Raw genomic sequence first — 17662 nt, 5'->3', positions numbered from 1 at the left:
ATGTTCCTCTTGGCTTCTAGGTGCTCACTGAGAAAGGATTTTTGGAAATGAGATCATTTATCATTTAGAGTATTTCCTCAGATCATTTAGAGTATTTCCTATATTATTAACATGCTCTGATGCTAAGGAGTTCTACTCCCTCTCCCCACCTGAAAGGAAATCTTTTCCAAATGCAAAACACAAGCAGAGGAGAGGAGTTTCCATTTCAGTTTCACAGCACCAAGCAGCTTTAGTACAGAACAGTTGAGCTAAGCCACGCCCAGGCTCCTTGCTGTCTCCTCCTTGCTCACACAGCAAACACTGTTTCAGGATTTGAACCCCTGAATTTGTCAAAGCGTTTGCAGCACGTGACTGCTACTGTGAGACAACCCAGGAGCAAAATACAGCACACACTTAGACACTTGACAGTAGTTTATGTACAAAACAGTATACAGAAATATACCTGGTAGGCAAAATACCTTACAAGCAATCAATCTTCTTCTTAATTCTACACAGAGAACTCTGTAATGAATTCCGGACACAAGGAGAGAGAACACGCCCTCTAATGGCTCCCTTTATATAAACAGCTTTTAAAGGGATAGAACCATCCCCAGTGTTAAAGGAAAATACCCGTGCTATGCTGAGTCATCCCTATTGCAGCTTCACTGCTGGTCGGCTCTTAAACCCTAAGACCTTAACAGAATTGCATCAAATGTAGATTATTCTCTGGGTCAGGAATATGGTAGCTTGCCTGGGGTGGAGAAGGGGCACGAAACTTGGATGTGGACCGTTTCTCCTGCGGCCCACAAGAAGCGTTTTTTCCCAGCCTTGTTTTTCAGAGAGACAAATTCCAGGCACGCTGGGAAAACATAAGAGCCGCTTTAAACGCGCGCTTAATTCCATTAAAAATAATAAACCACCTGGCAAGAAAATTTTAATGGCTGTGTGAATCGAAAGGCTGAATGCCCCAGGTGAGTCTCCGACTCTAATTAAGCTCTAATGGGATCTAGCACACCCTGGGCTCTGGGATTTTATTTTATTTTTATTTTAAATCGTACGGGATGTTCTAGAAGCAGGAGAGAACTTTTCCCCACTTTGCCATCCCTGATGGCATCTCTGCCTTTGCCCTAATAGCATCTCTGCCTTGATCGGCGTTACAGGATTACGGATCTGAAGTGCTTGGAAAGCTTTGGAAGCGATGAATTAATGGAAAGAATTGCTAAATGTTAATAGTGGGCTAAGAAGGGGTTGTCTGGCTATGCATGGAAGTGTGTGGGCAGATATACAGGTACCCCTGCCTGCCTGCCTGCCTGCTTCCTATCCTTCTTTCCTATCCATCCATCTATTCTTCCTTCTTTCCTTCTTTCGTTCCTCCCTCCCTCCCTCCCTTCCTTATTACCTACCTTACTACTTATGTTTCTCCTTCCTTCCTTCCTTCCTTCCTTCCTTCCTTCCTTCCTTCCTTCCTTCCTTCCTTCCTTCCTCCCTCCCTCCCTCCCTCCCTCCCTCCCTCCCTCCCTCCCTTCTTCCTAGCCTTCTTTCCTTTTATCCATCCATCTATCCTTCCTTCTTTCTCCCTCCCTCCCAGCTGGAAATGAGGGCCCACCTTGGAAGGTGGCTTTCTGGGGTCCCTTGGTATGTGAAGATAATCCTTCAGAATCAGACTAGGGCTGGAAGGGACCTTGGAGGTCTTCTAGTCCAACCCCCTGCTCAAGCAGGAGGCCCTATATAATTTGAGACGAGTGGCTGTCCCATCTCTTATTTAAAACTTCCAGTGATTTTTTTTTTACATACATTTTATTAAAAGTTTTACAGTACAAAAACACCTAAAACGTGTTTACAATTTTTGCAATCCGTTGTAGCATCGTTTCCCCCCCATCTTCCATTATTCATATCTATATACATATATGCATTATTCATATTTACATGATATATTATCTGTTATTCCTGTTATCTATCCAAGTATATAAATTCTCCCAGACCGTATGGAATTCTCTTTTTTCCTTCTCTTGCAATTCCATAGTAAGTTTATTCATTTCCGCACAATGTATGTATGTAATCTTACTGGATGTACTTCCCTATTCCCTTATACTGCCCATCACTTAATACCCACTTTTAGATATATGCCAACTTGTGTACCGCCTGCTACTTTCAGTTCCCCCTTTTCTCAATGTCCCAGACATTCGTGGTCCAAAGTAGCTACTATTTTTGATTGTCCAGCAAATATATGCTTTTTGCAGAAGTAGCAGATAGCAAACATATCGCTGTGCCTGCAAAATCAGCTCAGCCGGCATTATTATATATATATATTATTATATATATTTGATATATATTTAATTTAAGGCCTTCAATTAAGCAGAGGCCTACACCAACTTTAAAGCCTAGTTGCCCTTTTCTGACAGTGGAGATGTTGCAGTGGTCGTTAAGTGTGAAAAATGGTTTAGAAGTCACATTTTGAACATTTTGAACTTTGAACGGTCACAAAATGAACACGTTCTGACCCAAACCTTGTTCCAAGGAAACAAACATGAAACACAGGTAACAGCAAAACCTTTTAATTATTTTTTATGAATTCCATTCCTTCCTGGTTAAAAGGCTGTTTCAAACTAATTGTCTCTGATAAGAACGAGCCTTGCCAAGGTAGTGCAACGCTGCCAAGAACACTAGAGAAAGTTACTAAGGAATATTTCAAACACAAAGAGTCTCCAAACACCAGCCAAGATAATCCGAACATCCCCAAGGCTTGAGTGCAAAAACTTCTTTGCTTCCTGCAAGGGACTCTGGTTTCTCAGCTGGCTTTTATCTCTTAAGGGTAATAATAATAATAGTAATAGTAATAATAATAATAATAATAATAATAATAATAATAATAATAATAATAATACTTTATTTGCGGTCACAGACTAGAACACAAGTACAACCAAAGAAGAACATGGGAAAATTAATCATGAACAATTGGTCACCAGAAACTTGACTAAGGGGAATTACAGTTGACGGTTGCAGCTCTTAAAATTTTTTTTGGGGAACCTGAGAAATGATGTATGAGGAGCCACCCCCTCGACAATATAAGAACAAATGACTAACGTTGGGTCTAGAAGGGTCGGTTTCAAGGAGAGACAGCAACTTAGATCTGCCTGCGTTATATATAGGGCAATATAAAAGGACACGCTCCGCTTACTTGGCAGGGGAGACACCATGATCTCTTAAGGGAAGGGGCCATCACCTTCCAGCCTTACTCCCGAGTCGCCCGTGCTGCTTCAGCTGCACTTTCCTTCGAGCAGCCCTGCGTGCACGCACACTGGGCACAGGCTCCTCGGGGGACTCTTCCTCACTGCTGCCAGACTCCACGACCTCCAAAGGTAGCACCGCACTCCTCTGAAAGTCCTGGCCCCATCCCTGCATCCCATGCAGGACCCTTGTCCGAGTCCTCGCTGTCAGAGGTCTCAGCTGTCAGCACCTGCTGCCGGCGAACCACAACAATGGTGGGGAATGGAAGGATTGATCTTCCTTGCAGGCAGAGCTGGTCATTTGCATCCTTTTAGAGGGTCGTTTGAGGCTACTTGAGGTTTTGCTGTGTCCTCAGGATCACCTGAGTGGTGCAGAAGCCTCTTGGAACCCTGAAAGGACAGTAGACTGCAGGTAGATGTCCTATGCCTCCCTTCTGTTGAGAGGGCTGTACTGTCCAATCGTGGGACGTCCAGATGGCCTCTTTGACCCCTCTTTCAAACCAGGGTTCCTCTCTGTCCAAAATTAGGCCTTTGCTGTTTCTTAAAGATTGGCCTTTGTCTTTGAAATGCAGGCAGACTGCTGAATCTTGTCCTTATTTGAATTGTTGCAACAACTGAGCATTTTCATGTTGCATGCATGAAATTCCCAGGTGGTTTCTTTGTTCTCGCTTTTAATCTTGTGCTTTTCTCAACTCTCGTCCACAGCTCTTCGCCGCCTGGAGTTTTTGAAAAGGAATACGAACTCTACCGAGACTACGGCTCCGATGGACAGCGGCTCCACTACCGGTGAGCAGCCTCCCTCAAGTCATTCTCAACCTTGGCAGCTTGAAGATGGTGGGCTTCAGTTCCCATAATTCCCCAGCCAGCAGGCTTGAAGATGGCTGGACTTCAACTTTTAGAATTTCCCAGCCAGCATGGCTGAAGAAGTGAGGACTTCAACTCCCAGAATTCCCCAGACTGCAGGCTTTAAAAGTGTGTAGATTTCAACTTTTAGAATTCCCCAGCCAGCATGTTTTTAAGATGGGTGGACTGATACTCCCAGAATTCCCCAGGTGGCAGGCTTTCAAACGCATAGACTTCAGCTCCCAGAATTCCCTAGGCAGCATGCTTAAAATGCAGACTCCAATTCCCAGAATTCCCTAGGCAGCAGGCTTTAAAGTGTGTAGATTTCAACTTTTTGAATTCCCCAGCCAGCATGCTTGAAGAAGCGAGGACTTTTAACTCCCAGAATTCCCCAGCCAGTATACTTTCAAAATGCATAGACTTCAATTCCCAGAATTACCCAGACAGCAGGCTGTAAAATATGCAGATTTGAACTCCTAGAATTCCCAGCCAGCATGTTTGAAGAAGCGAGGACTTCAACTCCCAGAATTCCCCAGCCAGGAAGATGTGTGAACTACGTGTCCTAACTGGCTGAGGAATTCTGGGAATTGTAGTCCACAGATCTTAAAGTTTCTTTCTTATGTTTGAGAAAGACCGCTCAAGGGTTTTTGAAACTGAACGGGTGAAAACAGGGGTGAGATTCAGCCGTTTTGGGCCGTTTGGGGCGAACCGGGTGTTAAATTTACATCTGGTTCACCGAACCGGTTGTTGAGCTGACCGGCTGGCCATGCCCACCTCGCCCCACCCCTCCTAGGAGTCCCTAATGGCCGCTTTTGGATGCAGGTAAGTGCAAGGTCCGTGTGGAGGCTCAGAGGGCGAAAAATGACCCTTCCAAAAGTTGTGGAAATGGGCCTGTTTCCAGTTTCCGGAGGGCCTCTGGAGCCCAGGGGAGGCCGTTTTTGCCCTCCCAGAGGCCCGAGGGAAGCCTCCGGACTCTGGGGAAGGTAAATAGCAGCCCTCCCGGAAGTTCCGGTAGGCCACGCCCACCGTGGCACACCCACCCAGCAATCAGGCAGAGAACCGGTTGTTGGGATTTGTGAATCCCATTCCTGGGTGAAAATGGGTGATGGTTTCGGTCTTGTAGTAGTAGGGTTGGAACCCCAGGGGAGATTAATAATAGAAATGGAAGGAGGCTTGTGACAGAATGTCTGTAAGCTACAGATAATCTTTGATTTACAAACTTTCATTTAATAACCATTCGAAGGTATGTTGAACTCCAAAAGCTACTTACAACCCATTTTTAAAGTTACAACGGCCGCTCACCCACAACTCCTTGCAGTCACACGATCCTATTTTGGGCTGTGGACACCTGATTCACCTGTTTGTAGGGTCCCACGGTCACGTGACCGCAACTTATGACACCTTTTTGTCAGTTTCCAGCGTTTACTTCCAAAAAAATACCCATGGTGGGGGGAAAAGGGATTTGTAACAGCTGTGGCATTCACTTAAGCAACCATTGCAAAATAAAATAAAATTGTAAAATCAGGTCTGGTTACTTGATGCTTTGACTTAACGACTACAATGATTTGCAACCATAATTGAGGGCTCAGTTATGGCCATACGTTGAGGACTAGCTATAGAGTTTTGGGGCCAGGGATGTTTGCCATTGCTAAAAGTATGGGTTTGCTCTGCTATTTTGGCTGGTGGAGAGATAGGGACTAAGAGAGGAGAATGTTTGATGCTCAGGGTTGAACTATGGAAAACTTGGTTGTTTTCTTTCAGACGTTTCGTTACCCAACTAGGTAACATCATCAGTGCTAGAAAGGAGTGGGATTACTTTCTGTTGATATGAGAGCATCCTGTTGTATGGCATGACTGTCTGGTTTGGAAGCATTCCTGCTTCAGACTGGAAGGCGAGGGAGTGAGTGGTGAGGACAGCAGAAAATATTATTGGCAGTTCACTCTCTTCTAGCCAGGACGTGGCACATAAGTGATGCTTGTGAGCAGGGTCTGTGGGATTGTGTAGGATGCTACACATCCTCTCCACAACCTGTTTTCCTTGCTACCTTCTGGGAGGGTGTGGCTTTGTGGTACCCGAAGCAGAACATCCAGATTCGGTCACAGTTTTGTTCCATGTAGTGCCAATCTTGTGAACTCTCAACTTTCCCCTTTCTGCTACGTATTCAAAGTGGACAGTGATTAACATTTACATCATGTATTGATATGCATGGGTGTATGTGTGTTATGTATGTGTACACTTTTGAGTGCAGGCAACAGAATTTCATGTTTAATGTGTGCCAGAGTGCCCACAGTAAAAAATGACAATAAAGGTTGTCCTGTCTTATCTGATTTGCAATGGGAAAAAAACCTGTGTGTTTGCTGAGCTTTGCTGGTGGTTCATGGTGTGAATGATATGAGCTGTATTTCCTAGAGTTTTCTATTAATTGTGAAGTTCATTAGAAGACTGAACAGATTTGATATGCATCTTGTCTCATATTGCATTACAGTCTGATTTGGAAGCATTACTGCTTCAGACAGGAAGGCAGTAGAGAGAGTGATGAGGACAGTGGAAAAGATGGATAGATGGATGGATAGACAGATGATAGATAGAGATGATAGAGAGAAAGGTAGGTAGATGGATGGATGGATGGATAGATAGAGATAATAATAGATATAGATGAGAGATAGAAAGGTAGGTAGGTAGGTAGATAGATAGAGAGATAATGATATAGATGATAGATAATGATAGATATAGATGATAGGTAGAAAGGTAGGTAGATGGATGGATGGATAGATGGATGGATGATAGTTAATAATAGATATAGATGAGAGATAGAAAGGTAGGTAGGTAGATAGATAGATAGATAGATAGATAGATAGATAGATAGATAGATAGATAGATAGAAAGGTAGGTAGGTAGGTAGGTAGAGGGATAGAGAGATAATGATATAGATGATAGATAGATAATGATAGATATAGATGATAGCTAGAAAGGTAGGTAGATGGATGGATGGATAGATGGATGGATGGATAGATGATAGTTAATAATAGATATAGATGAGAGATAGAAAGGTAGGTAGGTAGGTAGATAGATAGATAGAAAGGTAGATAGGTAAATAGATAGATAGATAGAAAGGTAGGTAGGTAGATAGGTAGGTAGGTAGGTAATGATATAGATGATAGATAGATAATGATAGATATAGATGAGAGATAGAAAGGTAGGTAGGTAGGTGGGTAGGTAGATAGAAAGGTAGGTAGGTAGGTAAATAGATAGATAGGTAGGTAGGTAGGTAGGTAGGTAGATAATGATATAGATGATAGATAGATAATGATAGATACAGATGAGAGATAGAAAGATAGGTAGGTAGGTAGGTAGGTAGATAGATAGATAGATAGATAGATAGATAATGATATAGATGATAGATAGAACGTGTATATGTGTGTTATTTATGTCTATAGGTAGATATATAGTTTCTTTGAGATCCAGCCAACAGAATTTCATTGTTGATGTGGGCCAGTGTGCTCACATTTAGAAAAAGCGTTTCAAAACAAGGGTTAGCTTATATACAGCGTCTGGCCCCATCCCTGTTGGAGGGCCTGGGCTTGATGTCTTCTTCATTGGGCTGTTTGCCGTTCACTTGCTTGGACTATTGTTTGCTTCTGGGTTGTTAGACAAATGTTAATCTCGGTGGTAGGGGCTAGGAACTCAACCCAAACAAACCTCCCGACCATCCTTCTCCGAGGGGCCAGATGTTTGCCTCTTAACAAAAACAAAAAATGTCGCTTCGCTGGCAGCTTCCCGGGGGGAAAGAGGGGAAGAAACTATCTCACGCAATCCTTCGATTATCGCAAGCACGGTTCAGGGGCGATAAAAAAAGTATATATCTGCATCTCAGACAGAAGGCTGCCGGGCTCCGGGCTCCATAATCTTGTCGTTGGGAATTGCACCCAGATGTTTGCTCCGCAGCCAGCCAGCCAGTAACGACGGTCAATATTTGCTCTTTTCTTATTACCGCCGCTCTTTAAAAGGCAGCAGCAAGCTGGCTGGGGAGAGGCGTTTTCTGCCCTTGTTTTTTTCCACCAATTCTTGCTTTCTCAGTGTTGGAAGAAATATCCTTCTGGGTTCAGTTCCAAGTGCGGGGGGTGGGAAAAGACCCTGGATGCATGGAAGCCGCTTGGAAAGATGGTTTATTGATGAACAGGACGGGTTCCTGGGCAGAAAAGGGAAGAGGTGCTGTGAGTCTCTGCGTTTTGAACTTCTTGGGGCACAGGAAGAGTATCCTGATTGGTTGCTGTCAGAGGTCATAGCTAGCGTTTTAGGTTGTGCTAAGTTTGGTTGAAACTTGGCGGGTTTTTTAAAGTTTAGTTTTTACTTTACGGTCATTGCACCTTGTGCAATGAAATTAAACCCCGTGACATTATAAGTATAAAAATAAAACACAAGCACACACCCTTCACATTCTATACAACGGAATTGAAAACCCCTATAATATTGCGTTAATATTGCACCATACAGGAGAATTCAAGAAGAGTTCGTGCCCTGGGATAGAAGCTGTTTTTTTCAGCCTATTTGTCCTTGTTTTTATTATTATCCTGTACCGTCTGCCAGATGGTAATAGTTCAAAAAAAGGGTGCCCAGGATGGGATGGATCTTTGAGAATGTTTTGAACTTTCTTAAGGCAGCGGCAGCTCTAAAGCTCTTCCAAAGAGGGGAGAGGGCAACCCATGATCCTCTGGGCAATGATGTTAACCTTCTGGAGCGCCGTCCTATCTGCCCCTGTGCAGTTGGCAAACCATATATATGCTGTAGTAAGTTAAGGTGGTGCAATGAAGGGCAATTAAATGGCTCTGCCTGAAGGAAGGAGGTAGATCTTTGTTATGTAGAATAGACTGGCCCAGGCCTTAATGGCCCATTAGCGGGGTGGGTGGGTGAGTTTCTGCCTCTCTTGAGTTTCTACCTCTCTTTTAGGGGAAACATTCTGTCTTTTTAGTATATCCTAGAATATTTCATTTTTCTAGGAGGCGGGGTGGGTTTTAACTCCCAACATCGTCGGGGCTCAGCTGACCCGAAGGAGACAGGATCCGGAAACGGGGTATGCAACACGCGATGGTGGACTCCCGTCCTTCGAATCAGCTGAGCAGACTCTTTCTATCAGATGTAAACATCTTCTCGAAGGTGGATTATTATTTTTTTTTTAAAGCCTCTAATTTGGTTCCAACCAACACAACAAATCAATTTCCTGGGAGAGGTTTTTTCTCCAGCCCAGAAGGTAACCAGGACATTGGGGGCAAAGTTGGAGCTAATAAAGGGACTCCTACTGATTATTTGATTATTATTTTATCCATCACGGGGAGTTGAAGTCCACAAGTCTTAAAGCCGCCAAGTTTGAACACCCCTGGAATAGCTGGTGCACAAGAATAAATCCCCCCCCCTTTTTTTCTCCAGCTCCAGGGCTTCCTTCCTCTGAGGAGAAGGTTAATTTCATTTCTTTCTTTTTTTTTTAGAACGCCGTCTCCTCCATTTCGAGAGGCGGCTGCGTGCCCTAGCGGTTAGCAAAGCCTCCGTCTCCCGCGTGTGCGTCGTATTTTTCTCCCCAGGATTCGCTGCTTTTGGTGACTCGCTCATGGGTGGGGGGGCAGTCTAAAGAGTTTGGCTTGAAGGAGACACATCAGTGTTTGTCCTTCAAGGGAAACGTGGAAACCCATCAGCCCAGTGCTGTGAGCCACAAAGGAGAGGCACATTAAATAAATGTTAAGAGATGATTGCAACCGGGATAGAAAGCACAGTGGCCAAATGTCAGCGTGTTGATATATATAAGCTTTGGCGGCAGTGACCTTCAGGTTCCCGGAGATGGTCCTCGGCTCATCTTAGAGGAGGGAGATTGTATCAGCAGAGGAGGGGCAGCTAAGCATTGAACGCAGAACAATGGGTTGGAAGGGGCCTTGGAGGTCATCCGGTCGAGCCCCTTGCTCCAGCAGGAGACCCTATACTGTCTCAAAACAGCTGCTGTCCAATTTCTTTTTAAAAACCTCTAGTGATGAAGCACTCAGGACTTCTGGAGACAAGCCGTTTCACTGATTTAAAAGAATTAGAGGATAATATTTGGAAGGGACCTTGGAGGTCTTCTAGTCCAACCCCCTAATATATATATATAGATATATAGTCTCCAGCCCCCTCATCTTCTTTGTTGCTCTTCTCTGCACTCTTTCTAGAGTCTCTTTCTTACATCGTGGCGACCAAAACTGGATGCAGTATTATTCCAAATGTGGCCTTACCAAGGCATTATATAAAGTGCTATTAACTCTTCACGTGATCTTGATTCTATCCCTCTGTTGATGCAGCCTAGGACTGTGTTGGCTTTTTGGGCAGCTGTAGCACACACATCTGGCTCATATTTTAAATGGCTGTCCACTAGGACTCCAAGATCCCTCTAACAGTTACCGGCATTAAGCCAGGTTTCACCTGTGCTATACCTGTGCATTCTTCACGGACGAAGCTTTTGGGATGAGAAGCTAAAGGTTTTCAAAGAAAAAAAGTCCAGTTGCCGTTTGAAAAAAGCACTTTTGAGCTAAGCCCCAAATGCATAATTTAAGCTTCCAGCCTCAAGAAACTTTGGGGCGTAGTTTGCACAGTCCTCCCAAACTTCCTGTTTAATGAGACAGAAGGAGAGAATTAATTACATATCAGTCTGGGGAGAAATCTCACTGACTATAATTAAGTTGGAAGCACAGGAAATATAAATGAAAGGCACTGCTTTCTTTAAAGCAAACCTCCGTTCTGGAAACAGTGCATCGTTTTCTTGGCAATTACAGGTACTCCTGTTGCTAAATGAAGCAGACATTAAGTGAGGCGTGTCTGTTTTTAACAATCTTTTTTTTAAAACTGGGGTCATTAAGCGAATCACCAGTGTTGCTAAGTGAACCCAGTGGACATTAAGCAAATCCTGTTGTTCCCCGGACTGCTTATTGGAAACGGGTTGGGAAAATCACAGGTGATGATCAGGTGATCCTGGGACATTGCAACCATTATAAATACGTGCTGGTTGCCAAGTTAGTTTTTTTTTAACACTGTCCTAACTGCCTTCCATCTCGCTAAGAATCGGATGCAACCTTGCTTTTATTTTGGAAAGCATGCAGAGAAGAGCAACTAGGATGATGAGGGGACTTGGAGGCTAAAACATACGATGAACGGTTGCAGGAACTGGGCCTGGCTAGTCTAGAGAAGAGAAGGACCAGGGGAGACATGATAGCAGTCTTCCAATATCTGAGGGGCTGCCATAGAGAAGAGAAAGTCAAGCTATTTTCCAAGGCATCTGAAGGTCAGACAAGGAATAATGGACGGAAACTGAACAAAGAGAGATTCAACTTGGAAACAAGGAGACAGTGGGGACAATCAACCCATGGAACAGAAGTTGCCTCCAGAAGTTGTGGGAGCTTCATCACTGGAAGCTTTCAAGAAGAGACTGGACTGCCATCTGTCAGGAATGGTGTAGGCAGGGCCTCCTGCTTGGGCAGGGGGTTGGACTAGATGACCTAGAAGTGCCCTTCCAACTATGTTATTCTGTTATTCTAATCTTGGGGTCTTCAAACTTGACAGCTTTAAGACTTGCGGACTTCAACTCCCAGAATTCCTCCTCCAGTCATGTTAGCTCAGGAATTCTGGGAGTTTGAAGTTCACAAGTCTTAAACTTGCCAAGTTTGAAGACCCTTGATCTATTCTATCTATCCTCTCTCTCTTTCTATCTATTCTACATCTCTTTCTCTATCTACTCTATCTATCTACTTGATCTATCTATTCTATCTCTATCTCTCCCCCCTCTATCTAGCTATGCTACCTCGCTTTCTCTATGTACCTATTCCAGGGATCTTCAAAGTTGACAGCTTTAAGACTTGTGGACTTCCAACTCCCAGAATTCCTGAGCTAACAAGAGGAATTCTGGGAGTTGAAGTTCACAAGTCCTAAACTTGCCAAGTTGGAAGACCCTTGGTCTAATCAATGGAAGGACTCACCTCCAGAAGTTGTGGGAGCTTCATCCCTGGAGGCTTTCAAGAAGAGACTGGACCGCCCTCTGTCAGAAATGGTGTAGGGTCTCCTTCTTGGGCAGGGGGTTGGACTAGAAGACCTCCAAGGTCCCTTCCAACTTCATTATTCTGTTATTCTGTTAAAATTCTGACTTTTCTCTTATGGACAAGTTCAAAACAAAACCCCAGCCTTACATCCAATTGATACATCCGTGTTCTCTAGAAAAGACAGGCGCAGAAAATTCACTCTTGAGTCGTGTTTGGGTTTCCGGTGTACCAAAAAGCATTAGCCATCGGCGCTAAATCCAAATCTGTGTTCTCTGGCCAAGGAGCCCAGAAAGTGAAAATGTCACAGACACATCCTCCCTGCCAAATGCTGGGATGACAGCTTCATGCATCGGGGAGAAGGGACCGCCTCGAAGCCCTCACCCGGCTGAGTCGCCGTGGTTTCAGTGCTGTCCGGGACCACAAGCCATCTCTAAAAAATTGTCTACAACGCTTGGGAAAACCACCTCCTTTTCGTGCCACAGTTAGGTGCCACTCGGATTGTGAAGAGAGGAACCAGAGCCCAGCTTGAGACTGGAAGAGTGCAGAATTTATTCATTCCACCCCCCCCAAATCATTGAGTTGGAATAGAAGAAAAAAGCAAAAAATAAAAATAAAAAATAAAGGCAGCATCACCACGGGAAAATTACGATTTATAGATACTTGGCTTCTGCCTGTCAGCCGCTCCGTGGAATTGTTTTCTTGGCTAACGGGCCTAGAAGCACAGTTTGCACAACGTGCAACCAACAGACTGTGCAAGATACAAAAAGAGAATCAACTTTTTAGATCACGCTGGGGCTGCCTCTTTGCCCAGCCGGTTACGTATAAATTTTTAGAGAATCTCTGATCGTTTCTGTTTTATCTTCCTGGAGTAACTGCATCCAGTTTTGTCATCACAATGAAGTTTCCTCCATCCAGTCTCTTCTAAAAACTTCCAGGGTTGAAGCACCCACAATTTCTGGTGGCAGGCAGTTCCACTGGTATGAATGGTCCTCACTGTTCGGAAGCTTCTCCTTTTAATTCCAGGTTGCTTCTCTGCTTGATTAGTTTCCATCCGTTGCTTCTTGTCTTGCCTTTCAGGTGCCTTTCAGGTGCTTTGGTAAATAAATTGACACACACACCCTCCTCCTCTTTGGGGCAGCCCCTCAAATACTGGAATATTGCTATCATGTTCCCCGTTACTCCTTCTTTCCCCCTAGTTTCCAAATCCTGCAATTTTGCGGTTTGGGAACTGAAGGAACAACCATCAATTGTCTGCGTTAGGTTAGTGAAGTTAACTCTTGACAGTTGAAAATGCGAAGGGTTGGCCAACAGAGAGATACAATCAAGATCCAGGGAGCTACTAATACCACTCTATAAAGCCTTAGTAAGACCACACCTAGAGTCCTGCATCCAGTTTTGGTCACCACACTATAAAAAAGATGTGGAGACTCTAGAAAAAGTGCATAGAAGAGCAACCAGGATGATTAGGGGACTGGAGGCTGAAACATACGATGGACGGTTGCAGGAACTGGGCCTGGCTAGTCTACTGAAGAGAAGGACCAGGGGAGACATGATAGCGGTCTTCCAATATTTGAGGGGCAGCCCCAGAGAGGAGGAGGGGGTCAAGCTATTTTCTAAAGCACCCAAAGGCCAGACAAGGAATAATGGATGGAAACTGATCAAGGAGAGATTCAACCTGGAAATAAGGAGAAACTTTCTGACAGTTAGAATAATTGTTGGAATCAGTGGAACAACTTGCCTTTAGAAGTTGTGGGTGTTTCCATCACTGGAGGCTTTTAAGAAGAGACTGGACAGTCTGTAATGATATAGGATTTCCTGCCTAAGCAGGGGGTTGGCTAGAAGACCTTCAAGGTTCCTTCCCACTGTGTTATTCTCTTATTCTGCTATCATATATGAAGAACGGTTGCAGAAACTGGGCCTGGCTAGTCTAGCGAAGAGAAGGACCAGGGGAGACAGGAGAGCAGCCTTCCAATATTTGAGGGGCTGCCCCAGAGAGGAGGAAGGGGGTCAAGCTATTTTCTAAAGCACCCAAAGGCCAGACAAGGAAAAATGGATGAAAACGGATATAGGAGAGATTCAACCTGGGAATAAGGAGGAATTTTCTGACAGGGAGAGCAATCGACCCATTGAACAGAAGTTGCTTTTGGAAGTTGTGGGAGCTTCATCAATGGAGGCTTTCAAGAAGAGACCGGACTCCCATCTGTCAGAAGTAGTGTAGGGTCTCCCGCTTGGGGAGGGGGTTGGACTAGATGACCTACAAGTTCCCTTCCAACCCCGTTATTCTGTGCTGTTGTGTTCTGTCTTCTGAGGTGGCTTTCGGGTGTCCCCAGGTGGATTCTGGCTTTAGAATGAAAGAACAAGACAAAAGAGATCAGAGGCTGAGGAAGGTCTGGCTTGGAAGATTGAGTCACCACCATACAAAAAACATGCAGAGAAGAGCAACAAATGATAATGTTTCTGGAGACTAAATTGTATAGTAGGAGCTAGCCAGGTCACCTCACAAAGAGAAGGACCAGAGGTGACATGATAGCAGTCTTCCAATACCTGAGGGGCTGCTCTATCCCTGGAGGTTTTTAAGAAGAAATTGGACAGCCACTGGTCTGAGATGGCATAGGATAACAGATAACAGATAACCAGAGTTGGAAGGGACCTTGTAGGTCATCTAGTCCAACCCACTGCCCAAGCAGAGACCCTACACCATTTCTGACAGATGGCAGTCCAATCTCTTCTTGAAAGTCTCAAGTGATGGCGCTCCCACAACTTCCGAGGGCAACTTCTGTTCCGTTGGTTGGTTGTTCTCCCTGTCAGAAAGTTTCTCCTTGTATTTCCAGGTTAAATCTCTCCTGGTTCAGTTTCCATCCCTTATTCCTTGTCAGGAATCTCCTGCTTAAGCAGGGGGTCAGGCTAGAAGACCTCCAAGCTCCCTTCTAACCCTGCCATTCTGTTACAGAGGGCACGGGTCTCCAGAAGCGATGCTGCTAGAAAGAGAAGTTGCTGTTTATCATTCGGCCTGCCGTATGCCCCCACACACACACCCCAAAAAGAGATATAACAGGTAACAGAGTTGGAAGGGACCTTGTAGGTCATCTAGTCCAACCCCCTACCCAAGCGGGAGACCCTACCTACACCATTTCTGACCAATGGCAGTCCAGTCTCCTTTTGGAAGTCGTCTTCTTGAAATATTGTATTCTTAAAATATATATATATATATTTTTTTTTCTCCTGAATTTTATGGATAAAACAGAACCTCTGCCAAGAGCTGATTTCAGGTCGTAGCTTAAAAGGAGCATCATTCTCTGCCACAGCTGCCAGAGAATCGGTTGCAATTTCTTTTCTAATGGCTTCTGCGGCCAACGGACTGAGGGCTTTTTACATGCTGGCTGGTTTTAATTACAACAGGTGTTTCCTGCCTGCTTTTCCAATGCATTTTGGTAAACTTATTAATCCCGGGAACAAACAGATGGGCAGGCAGAGCCTCTGGCTATAGGCAGTTGCGCGTTCGAGCAGTTGGGGGAAAAAAATAAAAGAAATTCAGTTGTGCCTGGAAGAACAATGGCGCCGGCAGAGCCCAGGATAAAAGGGGGAGGGTCTCCACCCCCCCCTCCCCTCACTCATTTCCTTGTTCCGTTTGGAGATGCCCGAAGGAAGATGCTCAAAACCTGGAAGAATGGAGGGAAATCTCAGAACGACGGAATAACAAGAGTTGGAAGGGACCTTGGAGGTCATCTAGTCCAACCCTCCCCTCCCCCGTCCGCCCAGACAGGAGGCCCTACACCATTTCCGAAAGGTGGCGGGAGACGTTTCTCAAAAAGCAACAACTGAAGCCACAAGAGAACATAGAACATAGAATAACTGAGTTGGAAGGGACCTCAGATGAGTTCTGTTCCGTTCCCTTCCGTTTCAAATATTCTGTTCTATTCTGTTCTGTTCTGTTCTGTTCTGTTCTATTCTATTCTATTCCTATTCTTTTGTTCTGTTCTGTTCTATTCTATCCCCTTCCCTTCTATTCTATTTATTCCATTTCGTATTTTATTTATTCTCTTCTTCTCTTCTCTCCTCTCCTCATTCTATTCCATTTCATTCCATTCCATTCCATTCCATCTTCTCTTCTCTTCTCTTCTCTTCTCTTCTCTTCTCTTCTCTTCTCTTCTCTTCTCTTCATTCCATTCCATATTTTCTATTCTATTCTATTCTATTCTATTTTATTCTATTCTATTCTATTCCTATTCCTATTCCTATTCCTATTCTATTGTTCTGTTCTGTTCTGTTCTGTTCTATTCTATCTCCTTCCCTTCCCTTCTATTCTATTTATTCCATTCCGTATTTTATTCTATTCTATTCTATTCTATTCTATTCTATTCTATTCTATTCTATTCTAATTTCTATTTCTATTCTCCTTCCTTCTTCCTATTCTATTCTATTCCATTCCATTCCATTCCATTCCATTTATTCCATTCCATTCCATATTCTATTCTGTTCTATTCTATTCTATTCTATTCCTATTCCTATTCCTATTCCTATTCCTATTCCTATTCTATTGTTCTGTTCTGTTCTGTTCTATTCTATCTCCTTCCCTTCCCTTCTATTCTATTTATTCCATTCCGTATTTTATTTATTCTGTTCTATTCTATTCTATTCTATTCTATTCTATTCTATTCTATTCTATTCTATTCTAATTTCTATTTCTATTCTCCTTCCTTCTCCTATTCTATTCTATTCTATTCCATTCCATTACATTCCATTCCATTCCATTTATTCCATTCCATTCCATTCCATTCCATATTCTATTCTATTCTATTCTATTCTATTCTATTCTATTCCATTCCATTCCATTCCATTCCATTTATTCCATTCCATTCCATATTCTATTCTATTCTATTCTATTCTATTCTATTCCATTCCATTCCATTTATTCCATTCCATATTCTATTCTATTCTATTCTATTCTATTCTATTCTATTCTATTCTATTCTATTCTATTCTATTCCATTCCATTCCATTCCATTCCTATTCCATTCCATTCCATTCCATTCCATTCCTATTCTATTCTATTCTATTCTATTCTATTCTATTCTATTCTATTCTATTCTATTCTTTCCATTCCATTCCATTCCATTCCATTCCATTCCATATTCTATTCTATTCTATTCTATTCTATTCTATTCCTATTCCTATTCCTATTCCTATTCCTATTCCTATTCCTATTCCTAGCCTTTGGATACATCATATCGGCATCATATTTGCCCTTACCCTATTAAGCCATGCACCATCCATGTTTAATACGAACACGTCTTTCTTAAGCATTCCCCCCCCCACTCCAAAAAAATGACATTGGATACGAATATAGGCTTTGTAGTCCCAAAGATGAACACCCATGCTGCTGCTTTTCTCTGTTTTGGAGGTAAGAAATGTTAACGCAAAGCGCAGAGAAAGGAGGGAAGAACAATGAGCGGGAAGTAGCAGGAATAAAAAGAGAAAAGAAAAAAGGCCTTTTAATTTAGCCTCCACCAAAACTGTTCCATTGTCTACCTTTTGCAAAAAAAAACCCCAAAAAACCTTCCTCT

The 17662-nt window shown here is 43.5% G+C and overlaps 1 protein-coding gene across 3 annotated transcripts in view; it reads left to right on the top strand.

Moving 5' to 3' along the window:
- The window catches only part of ARHGAP39 (Rho GTPase activating protein 39), a 157002-nt gene that overhangs the window by 86162 nt on the left and 53178 nt on the right, over positions 1-17662 (top strand). For all 3 annotated transcript variants that reach the window (XR_015743332.1, XM_087931811.1, XM_087931810.1), the window contains exon 3: positions 3912-3992. Coding sequence is in view for 2 of the 3 variants with exons in the window: in XM_087931811.1 (XP_087787937.1) it covers positions 3912-3992 (81 nt within the window). In the remaining variant the exon portion in view is untranslated. The remainder of the gene's footprint in view (positions 1-3911; positions 3993-17662) is intronic.

Source organism: Pseudonaja textilis, chromosome 3, assembly GCF_049901715.1.
Source record: "Pseudonaja textilis isolate UNSWEBS1 chromosome 3, rPseTex1.2, whole genome shotgun sequence".
NCBI lineage: Eukaryota > Metazoa > Chordata > Lepidosauria > Squamata > Elapidae > Pseudonaja > Pseudonaja textilis.
Note: the sequence above shows the minus strand (reverse complement) of the source record. Positions and strands in the feature narration are given on the sequence as shown.